Genomic DNA, 26,467 nt, shown 5'->3' on the forward strand with positions numbered 1-26,467 from the left:
TGGGCGAAATTTACATTATATTTTTGTTTATGGAAAACATGTACACCTGATATGTTTTGTTATTAATTTTTTTTTTTTTTTAATTTAGATTCTTATTTATGGATTCTTATGTTCTTTGATATGTACGGTTAATAGTTAAGTTTTGTATATGGTTGAAAATTGAATGCTACATATTGTTGAGAATTGAATGAATGGATGAATAATTTTGTATATGCACAGGTTACAGGTGGCGCAAAAAATATTACAGAACAAATTATAAAAACTAAATGACACCTTTTGGTGACTAAACAAATATCACAGGTTAGCTTTTGACTACTAAAATTTTAATCGCCAATTGTCAAAAAGTGAAACTTTTGGTTACTAAACTTTTAGTCGTCAATTGTAAAAAAGAAACTTTTGGCTACTAAATTTGTCTTTAATTCTTAAAAAGTGAAACTTTTGACTACCAAATAGTTAGTCACCAAACATACATACTCAATTGGCTAGGAAATAATTTAGTCACAAGAAGTAAAAAATATATATATTTAATTATTTTTAAAAAATATATGGCGACTAAATCTTTGTTGCCAATAAGTCACTTTTGGTTACCAAAAAAATTTTAGTCACCAATTGTTTCCCCGACAAATTGTTGGAGATCAAACGGGCGACCAAATATATTAATCGCCAAAAGTAATTGGCAACTAAAAACAAGGCTTTTGGCGACTAAAATTTTAATCGTCACAAGTGAAATTTCTTGTAGTGCTAGCTATTGCTAAGTGAGTGGTGAGAGGGGGAGACGGGGAGAGAGAGGTTAGTGGATAAAATTAAAGAGAGATGTACTTCAAGATAGAAGACTAGTATTTTATTATATTAAATTCAGTAACTATCTAATTCAATTTTGAAATAAACATATAAATTTGACCCATTCTTTAAATAAATACCCACAAATCCTTTAATTTCAAATTGATAAATCCAAACATAATCTTTAAACTATTTGTAAAGTTGCAAAGTTGGAGAGAGATTCCAACTCAGTATGTGTATAACATGTTCTGTCACTTTAATGTATCATAATAGTATAATAGGGATTTTTTGTGCCCCAATGTTTCCCCTTTTTTCTTCCAAAATTTCTATCTAATAGATAATAGTTTGGTGATTGCTAACTTTTAGCTAATCACTAGCAATGATGTATGGGATTCATGATTATTTTAATTACTTGTGAATTAAACAAGCCCAAATCCACCACTTAGCCATTAAAGCCGCATATTAGTGCTATGATACTACTTGTCATGAAATCATCAAAGACAATCCAACTTTTCATGAAAAATAAAAATTAAACACCAACTAGAAGTAACATGATCACATTAAATTTTTCAGAATGTTTTAACATTTTCCGGCTTGTACTTGTGGAAAGTTTCGAGTTGCTCTGAAAGTCCTTAAAGCTGTAGCTGTAAAGCCAAATTAGTATCCGGAGTGTCCGATGGTACTGAATATTGTTGATTATTAATAGCCATAGCCAACTGAGAAGATTGAATGGTCAGTTCTGCTTGGTGGGTATGTCCAAAAGTCCTTCGCTTGTTGCTTACTTGGCCCAAGGATGATGATGATGGAATTGGTCCCTCATTAACCGAAACTTGCTGGAATCTGGGTTGCAAGAAACCATCTTGCCCCAAATGATTTATTTGGTTAAGCCGTGCTTTCAAGAAAGGTAGATCAAAAGCAAACGGAGAGACTAATGGCACGACACCATTTGATTCCACAGTATGGCCCCCTTGCTGCAGGTAGGAGCTACTCTTCTCACCTTTTGGTCCCACTGCAGCTGCCATGGAGCCATTGGACTGACTCAAACTTGAGACCCCACTGGTATGCCAGATCCATGAAGATGATGATGTCGAACTGTTACTGTTTCTCAACTTGAATTCAAACTTGTTTGAGCAAGAATTCTCTGAAGCTAAATTCGATGGCTGCACTTGACTATCTGTTTTGCTCGAGTCCACTGTTGCAGCCAGAGACTTGCAGGAATTCAAAACTTCAGCTCCAGAAGTGGAAGAACTCAATCCCAGATGGGTGTTACTGATTTGTTTCTCAAGAACCTTGTCTCTGTCACTAATACTAAAAGTCTTCTTCCCATCATGTTCGCGGTTGGTCACAACTTTTCCCCCCAAAGCACTATGAACACCCATCCTATCACTCGTATGAGCCTTTTCTCCATCATCAGCGTCAGTCAAATCAATTATGTCAGTAGTTGCTGTTTTAAGGGCTGAACAACACCCAGGAAGGGGATCAAATAAGTCCCAAGACGTATTTGGGATTAATGTATCCAGAGTCCTAGGACCATTATGAGCAGAGGCAAATGCAGCAGGAGCTTGACATGTAGCAACTTGTCCGAAAGAGTTTGAAGCTGGAGTTTGAAAATTGGAAGCATCTTCCAAGCATCCTTGTAACTTTCGGTTGGCAATCATTTGGGCTGTTGGTCCTAAACCTTTAGCAAACAACATCAAACTTTCCCTGTAGCTAATATCACACTGATTCAACTACAGCCACAATCATCAAGTAATTATCCTCACTATAGATAATCAGGACTATCTGACAAGTCAATCTTTATCATTCATAAAGCAAATACTAAAGCGATTCAAAACTACCACTATAAACAATTTAGATGTATTAGAGCACATGAAATAGTCTTAGCGAGGCCAATTTTTAAATGGTTTAATACAATGTAGAAATGAAAATATAGAGTTCAAAAAGATGCAAATAGTTATAAGACTGGTAAGAGAGATCATTTCACTAGAATGAAACAGTAGGAAATGAATCTTATAGGAGACACTTGTTGTGGGGCACTACGAATTGTTGAAAAAATAGAATCATTTTCATTGTGGAAGGATAACCATGGTTTATATGTGCAACGCCGATCCACTTCAACAAAATTAGATCTTCTACCATCTCTAGCACCTGATTACAGAATGCAAGGAACACAAGACAATTAAACTACATTTTACAACAAGATTTGCATGCACATTGCACAGAGATGCACACATACACAAACACACACACGAACACTAATGAAAGTGTGTGAGTAATTTTCTGATCACACTGCCCGTTTAGTAATTAGCTAGAGAGCACTGGCAGAATAGATGGCTTCAGTAATCCTGCAACAGAAAGAAAAGGCTTCGGCGGTGGCTCTTCCACCCGGGGGCACTCCGACGATTAAGTCAGTATATCTCTCAAAGATAATCAAGTGCTAAAAACTGCTCAAAGTATAAAATTGCGTACCTTAGACCCACGGGGGTACCTCTCTTTTATAGTTTACTTAATCCTAGTCCCACAAGAAGCCTGACTTCTATAGACTCCAATTCAGTACTTACTTTGGACTCTTCAAGAGATAAAGATAAAACTCCCTAAGAGCTTTATCTTTATCTTGACTAAGTCTCCTCTTCATTCTAGGACTCTTGTCCCCTATCCGTTTATCTCGGATTTTGATATCTTCGGAGATAACCTCGGCAACGCCGAAATAACTCCGACATAATGACCAGGACACGTGACACCTCGGCTGACACATCGGCGTCACCTTGCCACGTGTTGGTACTCAGAAATATATCCCCACAACTGCCTCCTAGGTTCTATTTCCTCGACATTCTGAGATGATGGAACCTATATCGGTACTTCCTCCTGTATATCGGCTTAAGAACTCCTCAGCCGATATCATTCATTTCAGGCCGACATGTTCTCTTCAGGGAACAAGAATTCCAGTGAACTCTTTCACGTGTATGAGCTGTCATGCATTATTTACTCAACCGTTTCATTCACTCGTCTTTACCTCATTGGACCGTGTTCATGACGCGCTTGCAAGCCGTCTCTCCCTCACGTGCGCCGTCTGACGCATACGTTCTTCTAGGTGTATTGATTACTTTTTGCCGCCGTTTTTCATTTTTGACAAAAAACTTTCCCCCTTTCTTCACTTTTCCATTTCTGCATCTGATTTTTCTTGCTTTTTCTCTCTCTAAACTCTTTCTTTCGAATCCGCCATTGCTCAAGCTCCAAGCTCTGTAATTTCCTTTCGTTCTTCCTTTCTGTGGAGCTTTCGTTACTCTGTTATTCCTGCAACCTTCGTCTGACTTCGGCAATCTTCATACCGGCTTCACTATTTTCTGGTAAGCTACTGTTCCTTTCGTTTTCAATTCTGTTGATATTCTTCATTACTTGTTGCCTTTACTGCATCTATTGAAACTTTTAATTTACGATTCATACACCTGAATGCGTTGATTTCGCTTTTTGCTTATGCCTTGAATCCATGTACTGTTTATAGTTCTTCTTGCACGCCTTGCCACTGTTCTTGGCCTTCAACCCTTTGTATTCTTCATGTTCTTGATAGTCCATCTCTGTTCTTGATTCTGAAACTTCGTATTTGTTTTCTGTTTTTTGTGTCTTTTCCAGATCTGTGCCTTTGATCTTCATCTTTATAGCTTTAGGTTTGGGATTTGTTTGTAAAACCCACGATTTAGGGCAAAACTGAAACATCCCTTCCAAATTTCTTCATCAACTTAAACCTAGGTTTTTTGCCGAGGTCCCAATAACCCTATTTGAACCATCTTCTTATTGAAACCCAATACCTTTAGTTATCCCGACATCATGGGTATGTGGGAACATCGGGTAAACACGCCCTCTAAGCTGGAATTTTTTAGGCAAGAGTTTGAAATCCCAGACGATGTCAATCTGAGGTTGGCTGGGGATGATGACTCCATCATGCCTACAGAAAACTCCATGCCCTTCCCTGTGGTTGCCTTTATCGAGTGTGGACTCCGATTTCCACTTAACATCCTTTTTCGCGAGATTCTTCATTACTACAAGTTGAATCCCATGCAACTGGCCATTAACTCTTATCGAGTGATCTATGGCATTATTGCCTTAGCTAAACAGGAAAACGTTAGGATCACCCTAGCCGATATCCAGTACTGCTATACCATGTGTGCCCTTAATTTGAAAGAAAAAGGCTACATTTATTACCTTAAGCCGAGGTCTACAGAATTCAAAATCGTAGCTGACCTCCCAGACTCCAACAAGGGGGCTGGAGATGACTATTTCATTACCTCGAGAAATTGGGAGTTTGCTCCAGACGAGGACATCCATCTCTACCCTCTTCCCCGATCAATTTTAGAGGGCAAGGGTAAGAGCCCAGTATTCAGCTTTGCCTGTTTTCTTTTGAAGTCTTAAATACTTTGTCTGTTTCTGACGTCTGTTCTCCTTGCAGCTGTTCGTCAGCCACCGAAAAATTTTCGTCAATCCTTTGTTCCTAGCAAAGATTTGAAGAAACTTCTGGACTTGCCAATCCACAAAAGAAAGGCGCCTCTGCTCCTCAATTTTATCCCAACTTATAAGTCAACCTTGCCCGACGTCCCTAAGAGGAAGAAGAAAAGTCTCTCTCCACCTTCTGCCACTACTCCACAGACCGCATCCACATCTCGGACAGATCAGGGGTCAACTTCTAATCCGGCCGAGCAACCGTCTACTTCAGTTCCATACTTGGTTCCAATTTCACAGCACTGCCGCCGACGTCGAACAGTTTCTACTGCCGAGATGGGTCGTGCAAAACCAGTTGCGAAAGATCTTCTGGCCAGTATTCCATCATCGGTTGACGATCAACCAGCACAAACCCTTCCTCCACCTAAGCCAAAAAAATTAAGAAGGCCCAACCAAAGGCTAAAGTTACTTAGACGGAGTCTGAGGATGCTCTGCCTATATCAAGGTTGGCTGAGAGTGACAAACCTCAAACCTCTGCTAGGAAGAGGCGCTTGGAAACCCAGCCATCAGAGTCCCCAAAATCTAAAAAGCCGAGGTCTTCTTCCGCTACGACTTCGGGATCCAAGAAGAGTGGTGCCCCCTGGTCCCCAAAAATTACTCTGGAGGACAAGCCAGTCTTGGCTACTGACAGTGCCGACGACATCAATGTCGGCGTAGCCCTAAGCACAGCTCTGCTCCTTCCCGGTGACCTTGACCACAACGCCGAGTTAAGCGAGTACGAGAATTATGCGTTGATGCTTTAACGCTCCGTTCAAGTAGGTGTCTTCTTCTTAGTAATTTTCTTCTTTCTGTTTTGTACTTAGAAAATTTTGTGCTAACTTTTGCCTTGTGTTCTTTTAGGCAATCCAGCATGCCCACTCATTTTCTGTTCAGTCCTTTGAAAATCAGCAAAAGCTGGCCGACATGAAGGAGTTCTCTTCTATTCAAAAGATCAATAAGGGCCTTGAATCAAAAATGAAGAAGCTGGAGGATCAAGCCGAAGCTGCAATTAAAGCTCAAAATAATGCCGAAGAGAAGGCTGAGGCTGCTGAGGCTATCAGAAAGGTGGCTGAGTCTCAGAAGAGAGAAGCTGAGGAAAAAATGGCCCAGGCTGAAAAGGAGCTTCAGGAGGCTCTGGCCACCAAAGACGCCGAAATCAAGGAAGCTGATGAAAAGGCGTATACTCAAGGCATGGCCGACGTTACTGAGGCCTATGAACTTCAAGTGAAGCAGGCATGCAACAAGGGTTTCACCCTTGGTTGGATGTCTCTTCTGAAAAAACTTAATGTCCCTGATGATTCGCCTCTGAGAAATGCCGACACTATTCCTCTTCCATTCCCTTCACCTCCTCCACCAACTCAGTCCGATGAAGATTCAGAGTCTGAAAATGAGGAAGAGGATGATGTCTTGGTGAGAAAGGCGAAGGAGGCTACTGCGTCCAAGTCCCTTCCTTCAACTGAGCAAGTCCTAGACTTGACTCAAGATGAAGAGGGTGATGTAGTTGTGAAGGAAACTACCCCTGAGCAGGCATCCTCCGACGTTCCTGTAGCCGACAAAAGTATTGATGAAACCCTTGCCCAGATTGATGCCGAGATCGCGTTGGAGAGGGCGGCCGAGGCATCTTCTCAGCAAACATCTGATCTTCAAATTCAACCATCTGGTGGAGAGGAGTCTTAGCTTTATGTTCTTCTTTTGCTTACTTGTATTTTGTTGCTTCTTTATCTTTTGGAACAATGTATGCTTTTTGTATGGCCAATGTGCCCTTTTCTTGGTGAATGAATATAACTTTTCTTTTCTAAGTGCTTGCACTCCTGTCTTCTCTTTTTTGTCTTTGCATGATTCTATACTTAGAATATTCTGCATATGTATTCTCTTCCTTCTTTGTGTAGCCTTCTTGGGGTGACACACCTCGGTTATAACAACCGATGATCTATCTCGGCAAGTTCTTGTCCTGCAAATTGCTTATAAATTTTAACAAGGATAAACACATACTGGTTTAATCATTATAAACTTTTATAATAAGTGCTAAGCAATATATATTGGCTTAACTTCAACTTGTAAATTGCTACAAATTTCAACAAGCGTTAAGCATTTCTTCGGTTTAACTTCAACTTGTAAATTGCTACAAATTTCAACAAGTGAAGATAAACAATTATCTCGGCTTAACTTCAACTTGTAAATTGCTACAAATTTCAACAAGCGTTAAACATTACTTCGGTTTAACTTCAACTTGTAAATTGCTACAAATTTCAACAAGTGAAGATAAACAATTATCTCGGCTTAACTTTAACTTGTAAATTGCTACAAATTTCAACAAGCGTTAAGCATTACTTCGGTTTAACTTCAACTTGTAAATTGCTACAAATTTCAACAAGTGTTAAGCATTTTTGTCTTCTCTCTGCCCCCAATGTGAACCTAAGTTCTACTTGGGTTCTCATTATTCAGAAACAATCATTATGCATCTTTTATCAATTCACAAGTCTTTGGAGAACTCTGCTAAAATTTTATTGATGATGTCGGTAAAAAATAACAAGGAACATCTAATGATAGAAAAATTTCAAATTACAAGTGTTCCAGGGTCTTGGCAATGCTTTGCCCTCATTATCTTCGAGCCGGTATGCTCTATTGCCCAATATCGAAGTAATTCTATAGGATCCTTCCCAGTTTGGGCCAAGCTTGCCCTCTCTGGGGTCCTTGTTGCCAACAACTTTCCTCAGGACTAGGTCGCCGACCTGAAAATCCCTTGGATTAACCTTCTTATTGTAAGCTCTAGCAAGTTGCTGCTGGTATGCTGTGAGCTGAATTGCAGCTTTCTCCCTTCTTTCTTCTAAGAGATCCAGATCTCGGGCTAAAAGTATTAGTCTCATTCTGTACTCCCTGGGTTCTGATCCCTGGGATGTCGATCTCCAGTGGGATGACTGCTTCTGTGCCGTAGGCCATAGCAAAGGGGGTTTCCCCTGTTGATCTTCTCGGCGTAGTCCGATATGCCCAGAGTACATTGGGCAACTCATCTACCCACTTTCCTTTTGCTGCCTGCAGTCTCTTCTTTATCCCATCCAAAATTACTTTGTTGAATGCTTCTGCTTGCCCGTTGCTTTGGGGAAAACTTGGTGTTGAAAAGTAATTCTTTATTTTGAATTTCGCACAGAAGTTCTTGATGAGTTTGCTGTCAAACTGCGTTCCGTTGTCGAAAACTATTGCTCTTGGAGTGCCAAATCTGGTGATGATGTTTCTCCATATGAAGTTCTTGACGTCCACATCTCGGATTTTGGCAAGAGGTTCTGCTTCTATCCACTTCGTGAAGTAATCTGTTACTACCAGCAAGTACTTCCTTTGCCCAGTTGCTTGGGGCAACTGCCCAATGAGATCCATGCCCCATTGGGCAAATGGCTATGGACTGGATACAGGGTTCAAGTCAGCAGCTGGCTGGTGTATCAAAGGTGCGAACCTTTGGCATTGTTCACACTTCTTCACGTAGGCTCCTGCATCTTTTTGCATGTAGGGCCACCAATATCCCTGGGTAATGGCCCTATGAGCTAGTGATCTGCCCCCAGCGTGGCTTCCACAAATCCCTTCATGAATTTCGTATAGAAAATCTTCAACCTGCAAAGGGTGTACGCACCTTAAAAGGGGTCCAGTGAAGGACCTTCTGTAGAGATGTCCGTCCGCTGTCAGATTGAATCTTGCTGACTTCAATCTGACCTTGTGTGCTTCCTAATGGTCTTCTGGCAGCTTTCCCTCTTTTAGGAATGCAACAATTGCATCCATCCAGCTTGGTCCCAAGTCCACACACATTGCTTCTTGTTCTGTGATCGGTTGTTCTATGCTCGGGCTTGACAGATAGTCAATCATTATTGTCCTTGTTTTTCCAGTTTATATTGAGCTTGCCAAGTTGGCCAACGCGTCGGCGTGGTTGTTATCATCTCGGCTGACTTGAAGAAGTCGGCAGTTGCGAAACAAGGCTGCCAGCCTGATGACTTCCTTTGCGTATGCCGACATTCTCTCATCTCGGGTTGCAAACTCTCCTGTTGCCTGATTTACTATAAGTTGTGAATCACAAAAAATTATTATCTCATCTGCTTCTGCTGCCGCTGCCAGCTTTAGTCCCGCAATCAATACTTCGTATTCTGCCTCATTGTTCGAGGCCTTGAACCCTAATCGAATAGACTGTTCCAATATCTCCCCATCAGGAGATATTAACACTACTCCTGCCCCTGATGCTTGCCGGTTTGAGCTCCCATCGACAAATAGGCGAAAGGAGTCGCCGATGTAAATGCTGCAGGGTCTGAGTTTTTCCTTTCCATGTTCTTTTGCCTTTGGCTGGGCTTCTCCTTGTTTGCTTGGACATCGTTCATCTTGGCTCAACAGAGCCCGATGTTTCATGGATTCTGGTGTGAATTCGGCCACGAAGTCGGCCAAAACTTGGCCCTTAATTGCTGTTCTCGGCCTGAACTCCAGGTCATACCGTCCCAAGGCTACTGCCCATCTTGCTATTCTTCCTGTTAAGTCTCCTTGTTGTAACAAGGACTTCAGTGGGTGCCCTGTTAGCACTATAATCTTGTGCGCTTGAAAGTAATGGTTCAGCTTTTTTGAAGCCATTACTAAAGCTAGTGCCAATTTTTCTAAGGGTAGATACCTTGTTTTTGCATCGGCTAGGGTTTTGCTTACATAGTAAACAACCCTTTGCTCCCCTTTTTCTTCACGAATTAATACCGCACTTATTGCATGTTCTGAAACGGCTAAGTACAAAAACAGTTCTTCTCCAGGTTCAGGTGTTGAAAGGACTGGGGCCGTGGTCAGATATTTCTTTAGGTCGGACAAAGCGGCCTCACATTCCTCAGTCCATAGGAAGTCCGTGGCCTTCTTCACCAGGTTGAAGAAAGGTTTACATTTGTCTGAGCTTCGGCTGATGAATCTGTTTAGGGCTGCGGCCCTTCCAGTTAGCATCTGCACCTGTTTTGCCGACATCGGGCTTTTCAGCTCTAGGATGGCCTTGATTTGATCTGGGCTGGCCTCAATGCCCTTTCTTGTTACCAGGTACCCCATAAATTTGCCTGATCCAACTCCAAACGCGCACTTCGATGCGTTAAGTTGGAGCCGGTATGTTTTGAGTATATCAAAGACCTTCTTTAGGTCGGCAAGATGACCTTTAGGTTCCTTGGTCTTCACGACCATGTCATCGATGTAGACTTCTACTGTTCGGCCAATCAGGTGTTTGAACATTTTGGTTACCAGCCTTTGGTAAGTTGCTCCTGCGTTTTTCAACCCGAAAGGCATTACTCTGTAGCAGTACAGGCCTTTTGGGGTGATGAAGGCGGTTTTTTCTTCGTCTGGGGGGTACATGGCGATCTGGTGGTACCCCCTATAGGCGTCTAGAAAACTCATTCTTCCATGCCCTGAAGTGGCATCTACTAGCTGGTCAATTTTGGGCAGGGGAAAGTTGTCTTTGGGACAGGCTTTGTTGAGGCTGGTAAAGTCTATGCAGACCCTCCATTTACCGTTCTTCTTCTTTACCACCACTGTATTGGATAGCCACGTTGGGTAGTGTACTTCTCTAATGGCCCTGGCATCCAGAAGTCTGTCTACTTCTTCTTCTACTGCTTCGATGTGTAGCAACGTCGGTCTTTTGGCCCGTTGAATTACAGGTTTGGCCGATCTGTCAACATTCAGTTTGTGGCAAGTGACCTCGGGGTCAATGACAGGCATTTCGTAAGGTGTCCAAGCGAACACCTCAATATTTGCTCTTAAAAAAGTCTCCAACTCTTTTTCTTCTTCTTCGGCTAAGCCCGAGCCGAGAAGAAAGAAGCGTTCTTCATTCCCATCTTGGACAAGGATTTTCTTTAGCGCCTCTTCGCTCTTCTTGGCTGGTTCTTTGCCGACGTCTTCTAAGACTTCCACGTCCTCATCTTCAATTTCTGCCTTTTCTGGTTCTCGAATGTTGCAGGTGGATTTCATTGCTGCCATAGAGCAATTCTTTGCCTGTAGTTGATCTCCTTTGACTTTTTCAATCCCATGCTCTGTTGGGAACCGTAATAGCTGATGCAACGTTGAGGGGACTGCCCCCATTGCATGCAACTATGGCCTTCCCAAGATGATGTTGTATGGCGAAGGTGTGTTGATCACCATGAATTCTGTCCTGATCTTCTTAGTGCCGGCTTGTACTTCCAAGCTGGTTGCGCCTAGTGGCCACGTCGGCGTTCCATTGAAGCCGACCATCGGGCCATTGGATTGCTCCAAGTCATCAGGTTGAAAGCCCAGCTCCTTGTAACATCTAACATGCATGATGTCGCAAGAGCTGCCTTGATCAATCAGGATGCGTTTCACTTGGCACTCCCCAACCTGGAGGGATACTACCAAGGCATCATTATGTGGATGCTGGACAATCTCTAGGTCGGCTTCAGTAAAGGCTATCGTAGGTCTTTGGCATTCTTCTGGCCGAGGTCTTTTATGTCCGACCTGGTTCACGTGCTGTAGGTGTTTTACCTTCTGGGTCTCTCCTCGTATGTGGTTTTCGTTCACTTTTGAGTGAATTACATTAACCACCCGTGGTCCTCCTACCTGTGGTTGCTGTGCTGGGGGAGGCGGAGCTACTGGTGCTTGAGGCAATCTTGCCTGTTCTTCCCTTGTCCTGGCCTCATCGACAAGGTCCCTCAGATGGCCTTGCCTCACCAAGTCTTCTAAGTGTACTTTTAGGGCTCTGCAACCCTGAGTTGGGTGCCCTTCTTCATTGTGGTAAGCACAACGCCTACCGACGTTTCTTCCCATAAATTCCCCTGGTGTTCTTGTCGGTGCTCTGAAATAGGGCTGGTTTCGTATTTGATCCAAAACTTTGTGGATCAGGACTCGGAATACAGTCGCTACTGCCTGTTTAGCCCGCAAGTCCATTTCTTGCTTAATCGGTCCATTGTTACCTCGGCTTTGCTTCGGCGAGCCGTTTCCTTTCTCCTGCTTTGTCTCTTTGTTTCTCAATGCATCCTCCTCGGCTCTGGCGTACTTCTCGATTCTCGCCATGAGTTCTTCTATGCTTTTTGGCAATGTCTTTGCCAAAGATTTCCGTAGTGGGCAGTCATCTTTCAGGCCGTTCTTGAAGGATACAATCGCCACCTCTTGGTTGCAATCAGGTATTCGATTGAACACCTCGTAGTACCTTTTTGCGTAGGCCCTAAGGCCTTCATCCTTGGTGATTTTTAAAGCCATCAGTGCATCGACCCTTAAGGGCAGTAGTTTGTTCGTCACAAACCTGGCCACAAACATCTCGGCCAGGCCTTCCCAAGTCTTCACGCTTCCCTTCGGTAGTTTATGGAACCAATCTGATGCAATCTCCCCGAAGGATGAGGGGAATACTTTGCAAAGCAACGGCTCGTTCCCACTATATAATGCCATTGAATTCAGATATAGTCCAACATGAAAGTTGGGATCTGACTTACCATCATATATTTGGAACCTCGACATACTGAATCTCTTTGGTGCTTCAAATTTGTCCAGTTCCGCCGAGAATGGTGTCCTCGGCTTAGCCGGGGAAGTTACCTCGGCTTCAGCATTCTGTTGCTTTCTCTTGAGACAATCTCTCAAGTCTTCTTTACTCCTCCCTGAAGCTCGGCTGTCTTTGGATTTCAATCTTTTCGGCACACTACTTTCGGTCTCGTAGTGGGCCCGTTTTGATCTTTTGTTAAAATCCACCTACTCTCCACCTACTTCACCCACTTAAACCTACTCCACTAAACCTAACCCACTACACCACTACCACCACCTACTCTCCACCTACTTCACCCACTTAAACCTACTCCACTAAACCTAACCCACTACACTACTACCATCCACTATCACCACTCACCTACCTCACCTACTCCCAAATCCTCTCCTATATAATAGCTTGTAATATACAAAAAATACTCTCCACCTACTTCACCCACTTAAACCTACTCCACTAAACCTAACCCACTACACCACTACCACCTCACCTACTCCACTAAACCTAACCCACTACACCACTACCACCTCCACTTCACCTACTCCTTACCTACTACACACTCACCCTCTTCTATATATAGGAATCATGAATCATTGTAATAAATATCAACATACATCAATCAATAATACAATTCTCTATTTCTCTTTATACATTAAATTTCTACATGGTATCAGAGCTATAGGTTAAGCTCTTGGTGCTCTTCACCTTCTGGCGGGCGGCAACTTTGCCTTAACCGCCCGCCAGACCTCAACCAATTGAAACCTCCAACACATACCTCTCTCTCACCACTATTGATAGATCTCATCTGAACCAGGGTTTCTCTCTCTGCTTCTTCCTCTCCCATGCCCAAATGTGACATCTGTCAGGAGACAGTTGGCTATTTCTTTTGTCTCGAGGATAGAGCTTTACTGTGTCGGAAATGTGATGTTGCCATACACACAGCAAATACCTTTGTGTCTGGTCATCGGAGATTTCTACTTACAGGAGTGAAAGTAGGGCTTGAACCCACTGAACCTGGTGTGTCTGCTTCCTCAGGGAAGGCACAATCTAGTGAGAAAATCTCAGAAACAGAATCTCGTTCTGTGTCTAGAAAGGGTACCCCAATGCTGTTGACTGGTCAGTATAACAAAGTATCACCTGTCCAAGTTGCTGGGGTTGGGGATTTTCAACCAAGTAAGTTGCCATTGGCTGGAGGATCCACAGCTGGAAGTATTCCACAGTGGCAGTTTGATGATTATCTTGGACTAGCTGACTTCAATCAGAACTATGGCCACCAATCTCTCTCTCTCTCTCTCATCTTTCCTCTTTTTCTACACAATATTTTTGTACCACCGCCCACTCCATGATACCAATATTATTATTATTATTATTATTATTATTATTATTATTATTATTATTATTATTATTATTATTTTCACAAAAAAAAAAAAAATTCATTCCAGTTGATTTTTCTGCATTACCACACCTACCATTCGAGTTTGCCAAACACACTTGCTTTATTCATTTCAGGGATCAACCCCGATCACAATTTTACACCAAAAAAAAAAAAAAAAAAAAAAAAAAACACAAACAACACCCACAGATTTGTTTTCTTTTCTGCAGCCGGCCACCCACCGCCCTCACTTCTTCACCTATGCCGCCGGTCTTTTCTTCTTGCCTCCGTCCTGGGCAGCCCTTGATGGTGCTGCCTCCGTGTTTCCCACTCCACTGGGCATGATCACTACTCCCTGCTCCTCCACTGCAGCATATGGTGGCCCTCCAAATCGGAACATCACGGTGGCCTTCCATTTCAGCTCCTTGTTTTCCGCCTTTAGCACACTTATCTCTGCTCGCGCATCCTTATACATGCGTTGGAGCAGAGCCAGTTGGGCGTTTAACTGCTGCACCTCATTTGTCCTACTCTGCAGCCGGTTCGACAAATTTGTAACCGCAGTCATGGTTTCCACACATGACTTCAATGTATACTGATTGGCCTCCACATCCGACTGCACTGCCATTCTTTGCTCCACAGACCGCATAGGAAAGTTCAACGGAGCAAACTCCGGGGCGCTTGGTTGAGTTTCCAGTGCCACCGCACCAGTTATTTCTCTTGTGGACTCGTTCAGGTCTGGAAAGAGCGTGAGCAGACCACGGGAAGAGGATGCCATATTCTGGGTAGTTGAACGGGAAGAAGAGGCCATGTTTTTTGGGTTGCTGAGTGTTTCAGCGAAATAGCAATTTCAGACTGATAATGTTCGGAAGGGGAGTGTTTCAAGATTTGCAGCTCTTAGAGGCAATCTCTCAGAAAATGAAGAGTTTTTCAGAAGTTTTTTCCCAGGTTTTTTTTGTCTTCGCTTCTGCCTCAAGCACAGCCTCCGCATTGGTTTATATCGACAATGACGACGCGACCGACACGCCACTCTGTCGCTCACGTGCCTCGTCGCGTCTCCGGCTCACCTTTTGATGGCTCGACGCTTTCTGTCGGGCACGCCTTTTGATGAAGTGGGCGCGCCTTTTGAGGGCGCGACTTTTGAGGGCTCACTATATATATCCATATATATATATATTTGGGCAGCCTATATACACCATCATACAGTGTATTTTTTAAGGGTCCGACAAGACTCTGTAAACTGTCCCGACATTGATTCCGGTTAGCTCCTTTATGGGTCCGACAAGACTCTGTAAACTGTCCCGACATTAATTCCGGTTAGCTCCTTCAAGGGTCCGACAAGACTCTGTAAACTGTCCCGACATTGATTCCGGTTAGCTCCTTAATGGGTCCGACAAGACTCTGTAAACTGTCCCGACATTGATTCCGGTTAGTTTCTACAAGGGTCCAGCAAGACTCCGTAAACTGTCACAACATTGTCTGCTACAACGGTCCGACATGACCCCATAAACTGTCTTCTACATCGGTCTGACACCGCCATCCAGTGTCCTCTACACCGTTATGACACCACCATACAGTGTCCTCTACATGGTTATGACACCCCCATACAGTGTCCTCTACAACGTTATGACATCACCATCCAGTGTCTTCACCAATGGTCTGACACGACCATACAGCGTCTCTTATCCTCTTTTATTTTTATGTATTTTCTTGTTTTGTTACTCTCTCCAAACTCAAGTTGATTAGTTCCTATCCCCCTTGAGTTTGCGGGGGGCTGTTAAAATCCACCTACTCTCCACCTACTTCACCCACTTAAACCTACTCCACTAAACCTAACCCACTACACCACTACCACCACCTACTCTCCACCTACTTCACCCACTTAAACCTACTCCACTAAACCTAACCCACTACACCACTACCATCCACTACCACCACTCACCTACCTCACCTACTCCCAAATCCTCTCCTATATAATAGCTTGTAATATACAAAAAATACTCTCCACCTACTTCACCCACTTAAACCTACTCCACTAAACCTAACCCACTACACCACTACCACCTCACCTACTCCACTAAACCTAACCCACTACACCACTACCACCTCCACTTCACCTACTCCTTACCTACTACACACTCACCCTCTTCTATATATAGGAATCATGAATCATTGTAATAAATATCAACATACATCAATCAATAATACAATTCTCTATTTCTCTTTATACATTAAATTTCTACATCTTTCTCCATGGGTTGTGTCAAAGCAGAGCGCCTGCCTTTGAACATGCCGATGTTCTTTGGGCTCTGGGTCTTTCGTGTGATGCGTCCTTCGGGACTCCTCTCGTCTTGGTTCCTCTCGTCCGACTTCCCTGGAAAATCGGTGAGTGCCTTCCGCTTCTGGTGTGCTGAGGGGCTTCGGAGATTGTTTTCCTTCCTCTCTTTTGGGTATTAGTTGCTGGAATTGGCGTGTCGTGCAGCGGGTATGGTGGCTGCGTGACATTGTTTTGCATCATGAAGTTGACAACCGACTGCAGGTCTGCCAACTTGTTTGCCAATTCTTTTACTTCCTCATCCCTCCGTAGGCACCTATCCTTCCATACTTGGAGGTTATCTTCGTTATAGTACTTGCTTTGGTCTGTTTTTTTCGAAGTGTCGCCCTCCTGGCCGACGTCTTTCTCTCCGTGGCCCTGGTCACGAGTTTCTGCATTGTGGTTGTCTCCTTCAACGTCAAGGTCAATTGGTCTGCCACTCCAAGCAGGAGTGTCGTCCCTAATATTTTCCTTCTGTCCGTTACTGGCCATCTATTCTTCTAAGTTCCCACAGACGGTGCCAAATTGTGTGAGTAATTTTCTGATCACACTGCCCACTTAGTAATCAACTAGAGAGCACTGGCAGAATAGATGGCTTCAGTAATTCTGCAACAGAAAGAAAAGGCTCCGGCAGTGGCTCTTCCACCCGGGGGCACTCCGACGATTAAGTCAGTATATCTCTCAAAGATAATCAAGTGCTAAAAACTGCTCAAAGTATAAAATTGCGTACCTTAGACCCACGGGGGTGCCTCTCTTTTATAGTTTACTTAATCCCAGTCCCACAAGAAGCCTGACTTCTATGGACTCCAATTTAGTACTTACTTTGGACTCTTCAAGAGATAAAGATAAAACTCTCTAAGAGCTTTATCCTCATCTTGACTAAGTCTCCTCTTCATTCTAGGACTCTTGTCCCCTATCCGTTTATCTCAGATTCCGATATCTTTGGAGATAACCTCGGCAACGCCGAAATAACCTCGGCATAATGACCAGGACACGTGGCACCTCGGCTGACACATCGGCGTCACCTTGCCACGTGTTGGTACTCAGAAATATATCCCCAGAGAAAGCAAATACGAAACTAGACATTCCTGACTTACCAGGGGGAAAATCATGTTCTCTAGTGTCAACACGAGTACAAGAGAACCTAGGTTTTCCTTGGATATTTCTCCTTCGATTTGATGGACCATTTAAAGAACATCGTGTGCCTTTTGACGAAACATCAGTAGTCATACAACTGGATCTGACATTGGTAGCAAACCTAGGACTCGAGTTAAAATTCAAACCCTTGTCTTCTCCCTGGGGCCTCCTACTTGATCTCCGTCTTGTCTCCGAGAACTCCGATTCAAAGTTTTCAAAATCAGTTTTTAGAACATGAAAAACCTTCTTAGCTAGATCATATATGACACGAGCCTGTGAAATATCATACTGGTATTCAATTAATGGAGAAAAATCAAGATCTTCGTGTTAGCTATAATTGTTCCAAAATCTGGTAACAATACCTGTTTGAAATAAATGGTACCCGTGGAGTTAAAATGCATCGCATTTCTTGATATTAAAAATACGTCATGCTGCATATTATAACAGATACTAAATAGATGGTGAAGAACAATTTAACCTGGGAAGTAGATTAATAATTATGACAGTAACTTCCAACAATGGAACAAACCTCAAATTGCTCAAGATTTGTATACATTCCTTCATGATGTTTAGCCCTCATGGTGCCAAAATCCATAGGCTCTTTAATAATTTCGTAATAATCCTCAACCTCACATAGAAGCACGAAATCTCATCAATTATAGTGGGTTAGTAGGGACCAAAACAATCAAATGATGAAATCAATAACCAAAAATAAACCTCTTTGGGATCAACTGGTTCAGCAAATATTTCATATGTATCTCGCCTGATACCAAAAGAAAAATGTTTAAACAACAAAATATTTCCTCCAAGAAATATACCATTGTAAAATTTCTTCCTAAATCATTTTCTCCTTTTACCATTCCTAAACTTCAAAAGGTGCAAAATACACTTGAGTAGTACTCACCTTTGCAATATGTCCAAGACAAGCTCAAGGATGCGTTTTTCTGGCATGAATGGAACGAGCGACATAACTAATGGTTGACCTAGTGAAGCGATAACAAGCTATGATTAAGACATTATCCTCATACTTATGATCGATATGATAAATTTGCAAATTTGACAGAAAAATTGCACAACCAGTGGAGGTAGCATTATCATCAAGTTTTGCACTTCCTTCAGGTTTGATAACCAATGGTTGATCTGATTCAGGAAACAACTGAATTACATAGTGATGTGACATGCCATCAAGTAAGAAACCTTAATTTGTGTAATTAACACAGTGACACATATGTTATGGAGCAAAACAACTCACCACTATTGGTTGAATGATGTTCATGATTTGGGCTCTCTATGCCCTGCACATAATTTGAAATGGATTTTGAAACTAGCACTTATACAGCATGTTAACAATTTGAAGCCCATAAATAATTTCACATGTACACAAATAGCTCCTTAAGATCAGATTGAAAGCAATATTTATTATTACAATCTTGAAGAATTATTGAGTCATATCTGTTTGTCTCTACTTGACAGACAAACAGAAAATGGTGACACCAAATAATTAAGCTACTCGCATCAAGTTCAGCAAACAAACAAATTAATAAGAAAAAATCTACAAAATAAATTAATGGAAAAAAGTAGATGCGGAGAATTCACTACTACAACAAACAAACTTCAATGATAGCCAGCATTGAAAATAATGATATATTTATTGTACAACATTATGTCATATGCAAACAAGAATGCATGAATGGCACGCGACTTTGTACTATTTTCTGTAGCTTGCCTTGTATCTTCCAAGACTTTTGGGATTGAAATACAAGCACATAAAAAAAGAGCATAACAATTGATAATTCAAAGAAGAAAGAAACAAATATATACATACAATTACAAAATAAAAATCAGAGATGCAAAGACCTGTTTGGGTTTGGTTAGAAGAGAATTAAGTAGAGGTTGTTGGAGTTTTCTTTTGATGCTGGCCCTGGTAGTGGTATCGGAGGGGGCACCCTGGTGGTGGTGGTGGTCTTCCTCCATCCGCAAGCAGTTGTGTGAGTGCGAAGAAAACGAGGAGGGACTGGTTGGTGGTGTTGGTTGGTGTGGCACTGGCTTCCATGGATCAAGGGCTGAGATACGCGGGCTTCTCCTTCTTTGCCCATCTCTCCACACTGATCTTTGTATTTTCCTATATATTCATACATACAACCATTTACATATATAAACAGGGAAAAGTGAAGATGCTATTGCTAAGTTTCACAGATATCATGTCATAGGTTACCTGGACATGCACACGAATTACAGAAAACAATATCTTATTGGGAAAAATAATTTTTTTTTAAAAAAAAAAAAAATGAAAATGAAAAGGCATATGTAAGGGAGATAGAGGAAGAGACTTTATATGAGAGAGAGAGAGAGAGAGAGAGCTGTGTAAGAGCTGTGATGTGAGTATGCAATTGGGGTAAGGAAGAAAGATGAGTTGGTAACGGCTGTAAAATAGAGAGAAGAGGGAAGTTTTCTGAATATGTATGGTATGGGAACTAAAAATATTCCAAATCTCCCATATGAGGAAATAAACCCATTAATTTCATTCAAAGAAATTTAAGTTGGGTTTGAGGAGTGGTGTGAGCAAAGAATGCAAGCGCCTTCTAGATTCAAAGCAAAAACAAAAACAAAAAAGTGGGGGAAGAGAGATATAAAGACACAAACTACCACTGCACAGGAGCAGTTCCTAACTGCCATTGCACCACTCCAGAGTTTTTAGTAAGACATGAGGCAAACTCTCTTCTCTTCTCTCCTCTTCCTCTTCCTATCACAATGTGTTAAAATAATTGTTAATTTCTGAATTAAGAGTTGACAGAGAGAGTGTGTAAGACATGAGCCAAAAAATTGGAAACCAAGTATTGCATGCCACTAATTCCCTCCCTGCTCTAAAAGTAAATTAGAAGATTTTTGTTATAAAATGCTTTTTTTTTTTAAATTTTATTTTATGTTTCCCATTTCAAGTATCTAAATGGCAGATTGAGATCCTCTACGTTAATTCATACTTCTTTGGTAGTTTCCCTCAAGCATTAACATCTCTTGAGCATTAATTCTATTTAGAAGCTTTAATCATTTTTTTCACTTGCCATCTTTCACCTTGTCAATCAGCATATTAGACAATCTTTCCACATAAAGCACTAAAAGATTAGGAGAGAATCTTTACTTAATCCAATTTTGAGGCAAAATTAAGTTTATTGAGTCTTTACTAGAGAAAATCCCATGAAATTCTGTCATAAACTTTTGCAAAATTAATTTTCATGCCACTAGTTATAACTTTCTTATCCCCTAAAAGTAAGAATGATTTGCTAAGTTATAGTAATAATATTATTGGTGGTTCTCAGAAGCACAAAATTACTCTCATTAGAACTAATAATTGTATTCACTAAGGTTTAATCCTATTCACTAGGATTTTCATTCACATTGCAAGGACTGGGTCTAAATTGTTTCATTTCACACTCTAATATTTACGAACTACTCTCCCACTCTCTCTCCCTCTCTCTCTCACTACTACAAAATCATAAATAAATTACATTTTTTATATGTGGTGTATGTTATTTAATCAGTTTTATCAAAATGTGATCTTTGGGAATGATTAAAAAGGATCATTTTTAATCACACGTTTTGAGTGTCATTAAAAGATGATTTCATCACACGTTATGCGTGTGATAATAAATATTTAGATCACACTTTTAATGTGTGATGTATAATTAATAAAACCTGTGATAATAAATATTTAGATCACATATTTTAAGCGTGATTAATATCTAATAAAACACGTGATTAATAATAAGATAAAGTCACCGTTATATGCATTTCTTATCACAATTAATGCGTGTGATAAAAAAAAAAAAAAAGATTTGACATATTTGAAAAATAATTAATATTATTTTTATACGCCTTTGAATAATGTAATACACACTATATACTATCCTTTGAATCACAACCGCATATTGAATGGAATAACGTCATATATTTTATAAATGAAAGCTGAATGTTCAAACGTATATACAAAGGAATTAAAAAAAAAAAAAAATATTTCACCGTGATTACATATATTAAAAAAATGAAAAAACTTGAAACACAAAGTCCTTGAATTCTTTGACCATATTTTGCATCTCTCCAAACAATTTCTAACCTGAAAAATGAAAATACAAATTAATTCAAAGGCAAAATTTGCCTCTTCTTTAAAAATAATTTTGGACTATAAGGTAGTGTTTGGTTAATTCAAATGAATAATCATTCATTTAAAATGTCTATTCTTCCATAAAAAAAAATTAAAAATTACATTACCAATGGAATCATAATTCACCATTGTACTAGGAAATGGTCATTCCTTAGAAATGATCTTTCAATAAGGAAGCCAAATAGTGACCATTCCATTTCATTCCAGTCAACCAAATACAACATAAGGATTTAGCAGGAGTATGATAATCACTGTAAGGTAAGGAGTTGATTCTAGTATCAATGGCAAGAAATTTGTCTCCCAAAAAGATCTTTTTTGGTTTTTATAATGAATTCAGTAAAATTATTTCCAAAACCAGAAGTGCCTCTATTAATACCTGATTTAATGCTCACCTTCGAATAATGGAAACTCCACACAATTTCTTGTAGAAGTCAACCCCAGTATATATTGACCTGCATTAGTATACCAACAAATTAACAAAATTTATGTTTTGGGATAGGCAACTTAACATAAAACAGTTAAATGTACCAAAAGGGAAAAAAAAATGTGAACAGTTCCAATTTGCTGCAGATAGAAATATGTAGTAGTCCACTACCTTTTTTTCTGTTTTCTTTTTCAATAAAAGGATATGCACTCCCTCTTTATGACATTGAAAGTAAAGACAAACAAGAGAACAGTATGATGCTAAATGTTAATATCTAAATGAAGTTTAAAGTTAAAACTAATTTGCCATGAATGGTTAATTTAAGATGTCACAGAAAACTACAAAATTATTCAACAAGAAAGAAAGAAAATGAGTAAGAAGACTAAAAGTGAGCTGGCCACATTATTTCATTCTCATGTACACTTTTTAAAAGCAAAGGAAATATATGCGTTCAAAAAAGATGATAAAAAAAAGGAATAAATCACACCCCAATGAAACAACATTCACGGTCATCAGTCATTACTCCGCATAAGTTAATCCCAACAATTTATAGCTAGTTTAAAAATCTAGTTTAGCCATATGCAGAGGAATAGCTTTTCATAAAATTGACACCATCAGGAGACACTAAATTATACGCTAGCAAGAGAAAACACAGAGTCATATATGTAAAAAACACAAACAAATAAAAATTGAAGGCATGTAAAGTTCTCAGTTTAAATTCAGAGAACTGAAGGAAACTTGAGATAAAAAGGAAGTAGTCTACTTATATTCCAAATTTCATCAGAGAGAGAGGAAGAGACTTGAATTGAGTCCATGCCTTGCTACTAATTTTTCTCCACCTGTTGGAGTGACTACTTGCTTCTCAGTAAAAGGCCAATGCCACGACCTGAAAGTCAAAAACAATAAAAGCAATGATGATTGGTAAGATTTAACATTTTTATTCTATTAACCTTTTGAATTGTTCTTCCTTTACAACTTCTCATTTGAATTATTCTTTTTGCTAGGTAAGAGTTCAATGAATTTTGAGACTTGTAGGAAAGAGTTGGCTAGGAATAACCTTCTGATTCTTCACAGATCCTAATTGTTACAAGTCAATTTGGCATTTCATTGAGTGACTGAATAAAATAATTTTTTTTTTAAAAGAAAAGAGCAAAAAAAGGTATGAAATCCTCTCCGTCACAATAATATGATATTGAGTACTTCAAATCTCCTCCCCTCTATCAGCAACCAACGGCAAGAAGCTTTACCCAAAAATTGACATTTCGCCGAAAACAGCTGGCCATGAAAACCAAATATAATATCATCAGTAAAGATAGAACATCTGTCAATTGAACTATATAACAAAGAGGACGAAAAAACTATAACAGTATCATCTTATTTCTGAGATCTCAAAGCCTCTTCTAAATTTTGGATATATGCTCATAAAAGCTCCTAAAGTCGATATATATGTTTTCAAAGTGTCAAAAAAAAATTTTTGATAATGGTATTAACATTTCCTTAGGGACTGTTGAACAAATTGATATAGAAAGTTCCATGGCTGAGTAGAACAATAACATATAGTGATGTTCATAGGAATGCAGTACAAAATCAACTAGTGAAGTTGAAAAAGTAGACTAAATTTGAAGTACCTGTTCAAAACTTCAATTGAAGGTAGTTATGTCTTCTGTGAATAGAACCCACAAAAAAATCTACCTGTATATATACAGAAAGAAAGTTACATTCTCATCTTGTATAAGAGGAATGAGTAGGCAATGAAATCAGAGACATGGAATGACAAAGCATTCTTTACTTTTGAGTGGAAGGTTGACTTGGTTCACAATGAGGATTTCAAAACAAGCAATCAACTGTTAAATCTTCTCTAAATGGATTAAACAAATTCATCAATTTACTAAAATGTAAGCCAATTTTGATTAAGTGTTAAGAATTCCTACTTATACTATACATGTTATTATGCAAATGAGATGAATTACTTACGGGGAAAAAAAAAAAAAAATTGCATAAAATCTTTCATTTCAGAAAGGAAAGCCCTAAAGTTGAATTTTGCATCTTACACCAGGTTTTGTGTTTACTTGCCTAGGAGCAAAATCCAACTTAAGGTAGTTGCGCCTGCTCCCAAAATAATTTTCACCATATAACAAGCTGTATGTCAAGAAAGATGTGTTGCCCGCCTCTCTACAAAAGGAATGATTAGGCAAGGGCTTAAATTTCTACTATGTACAAAGCCAAGAAAACAAAACTTTAAGAATGAACACCATTTCATGTTACATAAAACGAAATCATACATTTAAGATTGCAACAATCTGACCCCAAAACAAAGGTACCTCACAATGCCGAGGGATAAAATCAGCTAATCCTGTTTCTTAGGCATTTGAGTTTCTAGCATTTCCTTCTTCAACATCCCTGCTAGTTCATCATTCCCTTGCTTTGTATTTGCATCAATGAAAGCACTATAAATCTCCAAATTTGGTTCAAACCCTTTCCCTACCATCTCTGCCTGAAGCTTCAATGCTTCTTCTGTCCTCCCCTCTTGACATAATCCCTTTATTAGAAACTCGTAACTCTTCCTCTTCGATGTAATCTCATGTTTTCTCATTGCAACTCTCAAAAACTCCAAAGTCTTACATCCCCAATCTTATAATACCCATTAATGAGATGCTCAAAAGTGACACAAGAACTCTCCATACCACTCAACCCCATTTCTCTGAAACACTCTGCAGCCCTTCCAACCTCTCCAATTCTACAAAACCCACCAATCATGGTGTATGCCACAACATCATGCTTCAAACCCTTGATTCCCATCTCTAATAATTTCTAGTAGCTAACTGATACATTAATATCATATTTTTAATAGTTTTGGATTTAGTAACTAACTATTATGGATGTGTGCCCAATCCTCATATCAAAACTAAACTTATAAAGAGCAATAATTGCAATTTTATAGAATATACTAATAAAAGAATCTACTATAACAAACCTGAGAACCTATATCTAAGAGAATTGGAGAACTAATAACCATTTCAAGAGAAGTACATGATCCACATAATTATACCTGAGTTTTGCTTTGTAGCTGTCAACAATTTCCTGGTTTTCTTCTTTTGTAGAATACCAAATGACCCTAGGAATGACAAAGTATGAAACCTTTCTACATATTGGGCATGCCCTCAACGTGGAGTTGACATCCATTCCAGAGGTTGGGGAACTACTATGCCAATTCCTGATACAAGATATACAGAATGAATGAGACCAAAAATTGAATCAGAAACCAAAAATTGGTGAAAAATTGTCGATGAAGATACAGTGGAGGACTGTGATCGAAAAACTTTAACATGTTCATATCTGTATCGGCTTCCATAAGAACAGACTCCTTTCTGGTAGAAGGTGCACACCTGCAATATTATTTCAATAAGAAACAAAAAAAAAAAAAGAAAGGGAAATTTTTTTTACAGGACTAATGGAATTAATGAGTTGACTATCAAAGAAGATAGCAGACAGTTTACATTATTTGATGGGTCTTTCTAATCAATTCTAGCTCCTTCTATATCTCAACAATTTCCTAATAATCACCACCACCTAGAACTGATGGCTATAATACTACACCTTCTGAAAGCAGCATTATATTTCTTTTGCTTAAGCTCGGTAAGGTTCATTATTTGTTACTAGACCAAGAGTATAAATTTCTATTCCAGATTTTATAGCTTAATGTTGGTGGCTGGTAGTTAGAATGCCTCTTTATTCATGGTTGAGACACCAACAGATTTTATACTTCTATTTTCAGAGGCATATTAGCAAACAGGTGGTGTACATAATTTACACATAAATTAAATTAAAGAAAAAAACTTGGAATGAACAAATTGAATCAAAATCAAAATCAAAATGACATAGGAGATAGACGACTTTGACCAACCCTAGCATTAAAAAATCACTTGTTAGGGTTTTGAAAATTAGGAGAGCGAAAGGGGCAGAGTGAGAGCAACAAACGAGAGAGAGAGAGAGAACTTAATAGATAATTGTAGTCGTCGGTGGTAGTCGCAGTCGCAGCGGAGGGTGCGGTCGCGAAGGACGCTGCTGATGGTGAAGGTGCTCGTGTGCATGACAAGGCAAGCGAAAGAGTATTTTTGTGAGAGAGAGAGAGAGAGAGAGAGAGAGAGAGGTGGTTCCAGAGACCAGAGAGATGGTGGTTTCAGAGATGTAAGAAAACTGACTTAGGGAAGAGAATTGGAAAGGAAGAGTCATGCTGTGTTTTGGAAATTCTATCCTGTTTGTAAAAGTGAAGAATCGTGCCTCTCTATTTGTGAGTGACACTAGAATTGGCGCCAAGATTGAAAATTTTATTTTATATA

General features: G+C 40.0%; 2 protein-coding genes across 3 annotated transcripts; both read right to left on the bottom strand.

Annotated features, from left to right (window-relative positions):
- Positions 1-1,321: 1,321 nt before the first annotated feature.
- Positions 1,322-26,467, bottom strand: LOC145797050 (uncharacterized). Of its 2 annotated transcripts, XM_082883177.1 has the most exons (17): positions 26,124-26,467; positions 25,177-25,513; positions 24,201-24,299; positions 23,756-23,819; positions 23,375-23,402; positions 22,967-23,013; positions 22,096-22,155; positions 20,191-20,287; positions 19,402-19,666; positions 18,797-18,839; positions 18,622-18,684; positions 18,449-18,527; positions 18,262-18,307; positions 18,074-18,172; positions 17,907-17,975; positions 17,505-17,817; positions 1,322-2,928 (listed from the first exon to the last, which is right to left on the bottom strand). In XM_082883177.1, the coding sequence occupies exons 5-17, from the start codon at positions 23,386-23,388 to the stop codon at positions 2,756-2,758; spliced, it is 1,368 nt and encodes a 455-aa protein (XP_082739303.1). In that variant the 5' UTR covers positions 23,389-23,402; positions 23,756-23,819; positions 24,201-24,299; positions 25,177-25,513; positions 26,124-26,467; the 3' UTR covers positions 1,322-2,755. The 2 variants fall into 2 exon arrangements, with proteins under 2 accessions (XP_082739303.1, XP_082739304.1); XM_082883178.1 differs by lacking the exons at positions 17,505-17,817; positions 17,907-17,975 and having other exon boundaries at positions 22,928-23,013; positions 26,124-26,466.
- Positions 1,413-2,438, bottom strand: LOC114261110 (uncharacterized). Its single transcript, XM_082885425.1, has one exon. It carries the CDS (start codon positions 2,436-2,438, stop codon positions 1,413-1,415), a length of 1,026 nt encoding a protein of 341 aa, XP_082741551.1.

This window comes from Camellia sinensis, chromosome 8, assembly GCF_055761805.1.
Source record: "Camellia sinensis isolate YWXY chromosome 8, ASM5576180v1, whole genome shotgun sequence".
NCBI classification, from domain to species: Eukaryota; Viridiplantae; Streptophyta; class Magnoliopsida; order Ericales; family Theaceae; genus Camellia; species Camellia sinensis.

What these genes read in the sequence shown, in the direction of transcription:
- LOC145797050 (XM_082883177.1), bottom strand. An exon ending in ACATCATTCAACCAATAGTG is followed by an intron (nt 18,685 to 18,796) that starts GTGAGTTGTTTT and finishes TTCCTGAATCAG; the next exon opens with ATCAACCATTGGTTATCAAA. An exon ending in AGAACATGATTTTCCCCCTG is followed by an intron (nt 2,929 to 17,504) that starts GTAAGTCAGGAA and finishes TTCTGTAATCAG; the next exon opens with GTGCTAGAGATGGTAGAAGA.
- LOC114261110 (XM_082885425.1), bottom strand. Translation starts at nt 2,438, where the DNA reads ATGATTGCCAACCGAAAGTTACAAGGATGCTTGGAAGATGCTTCCAAT.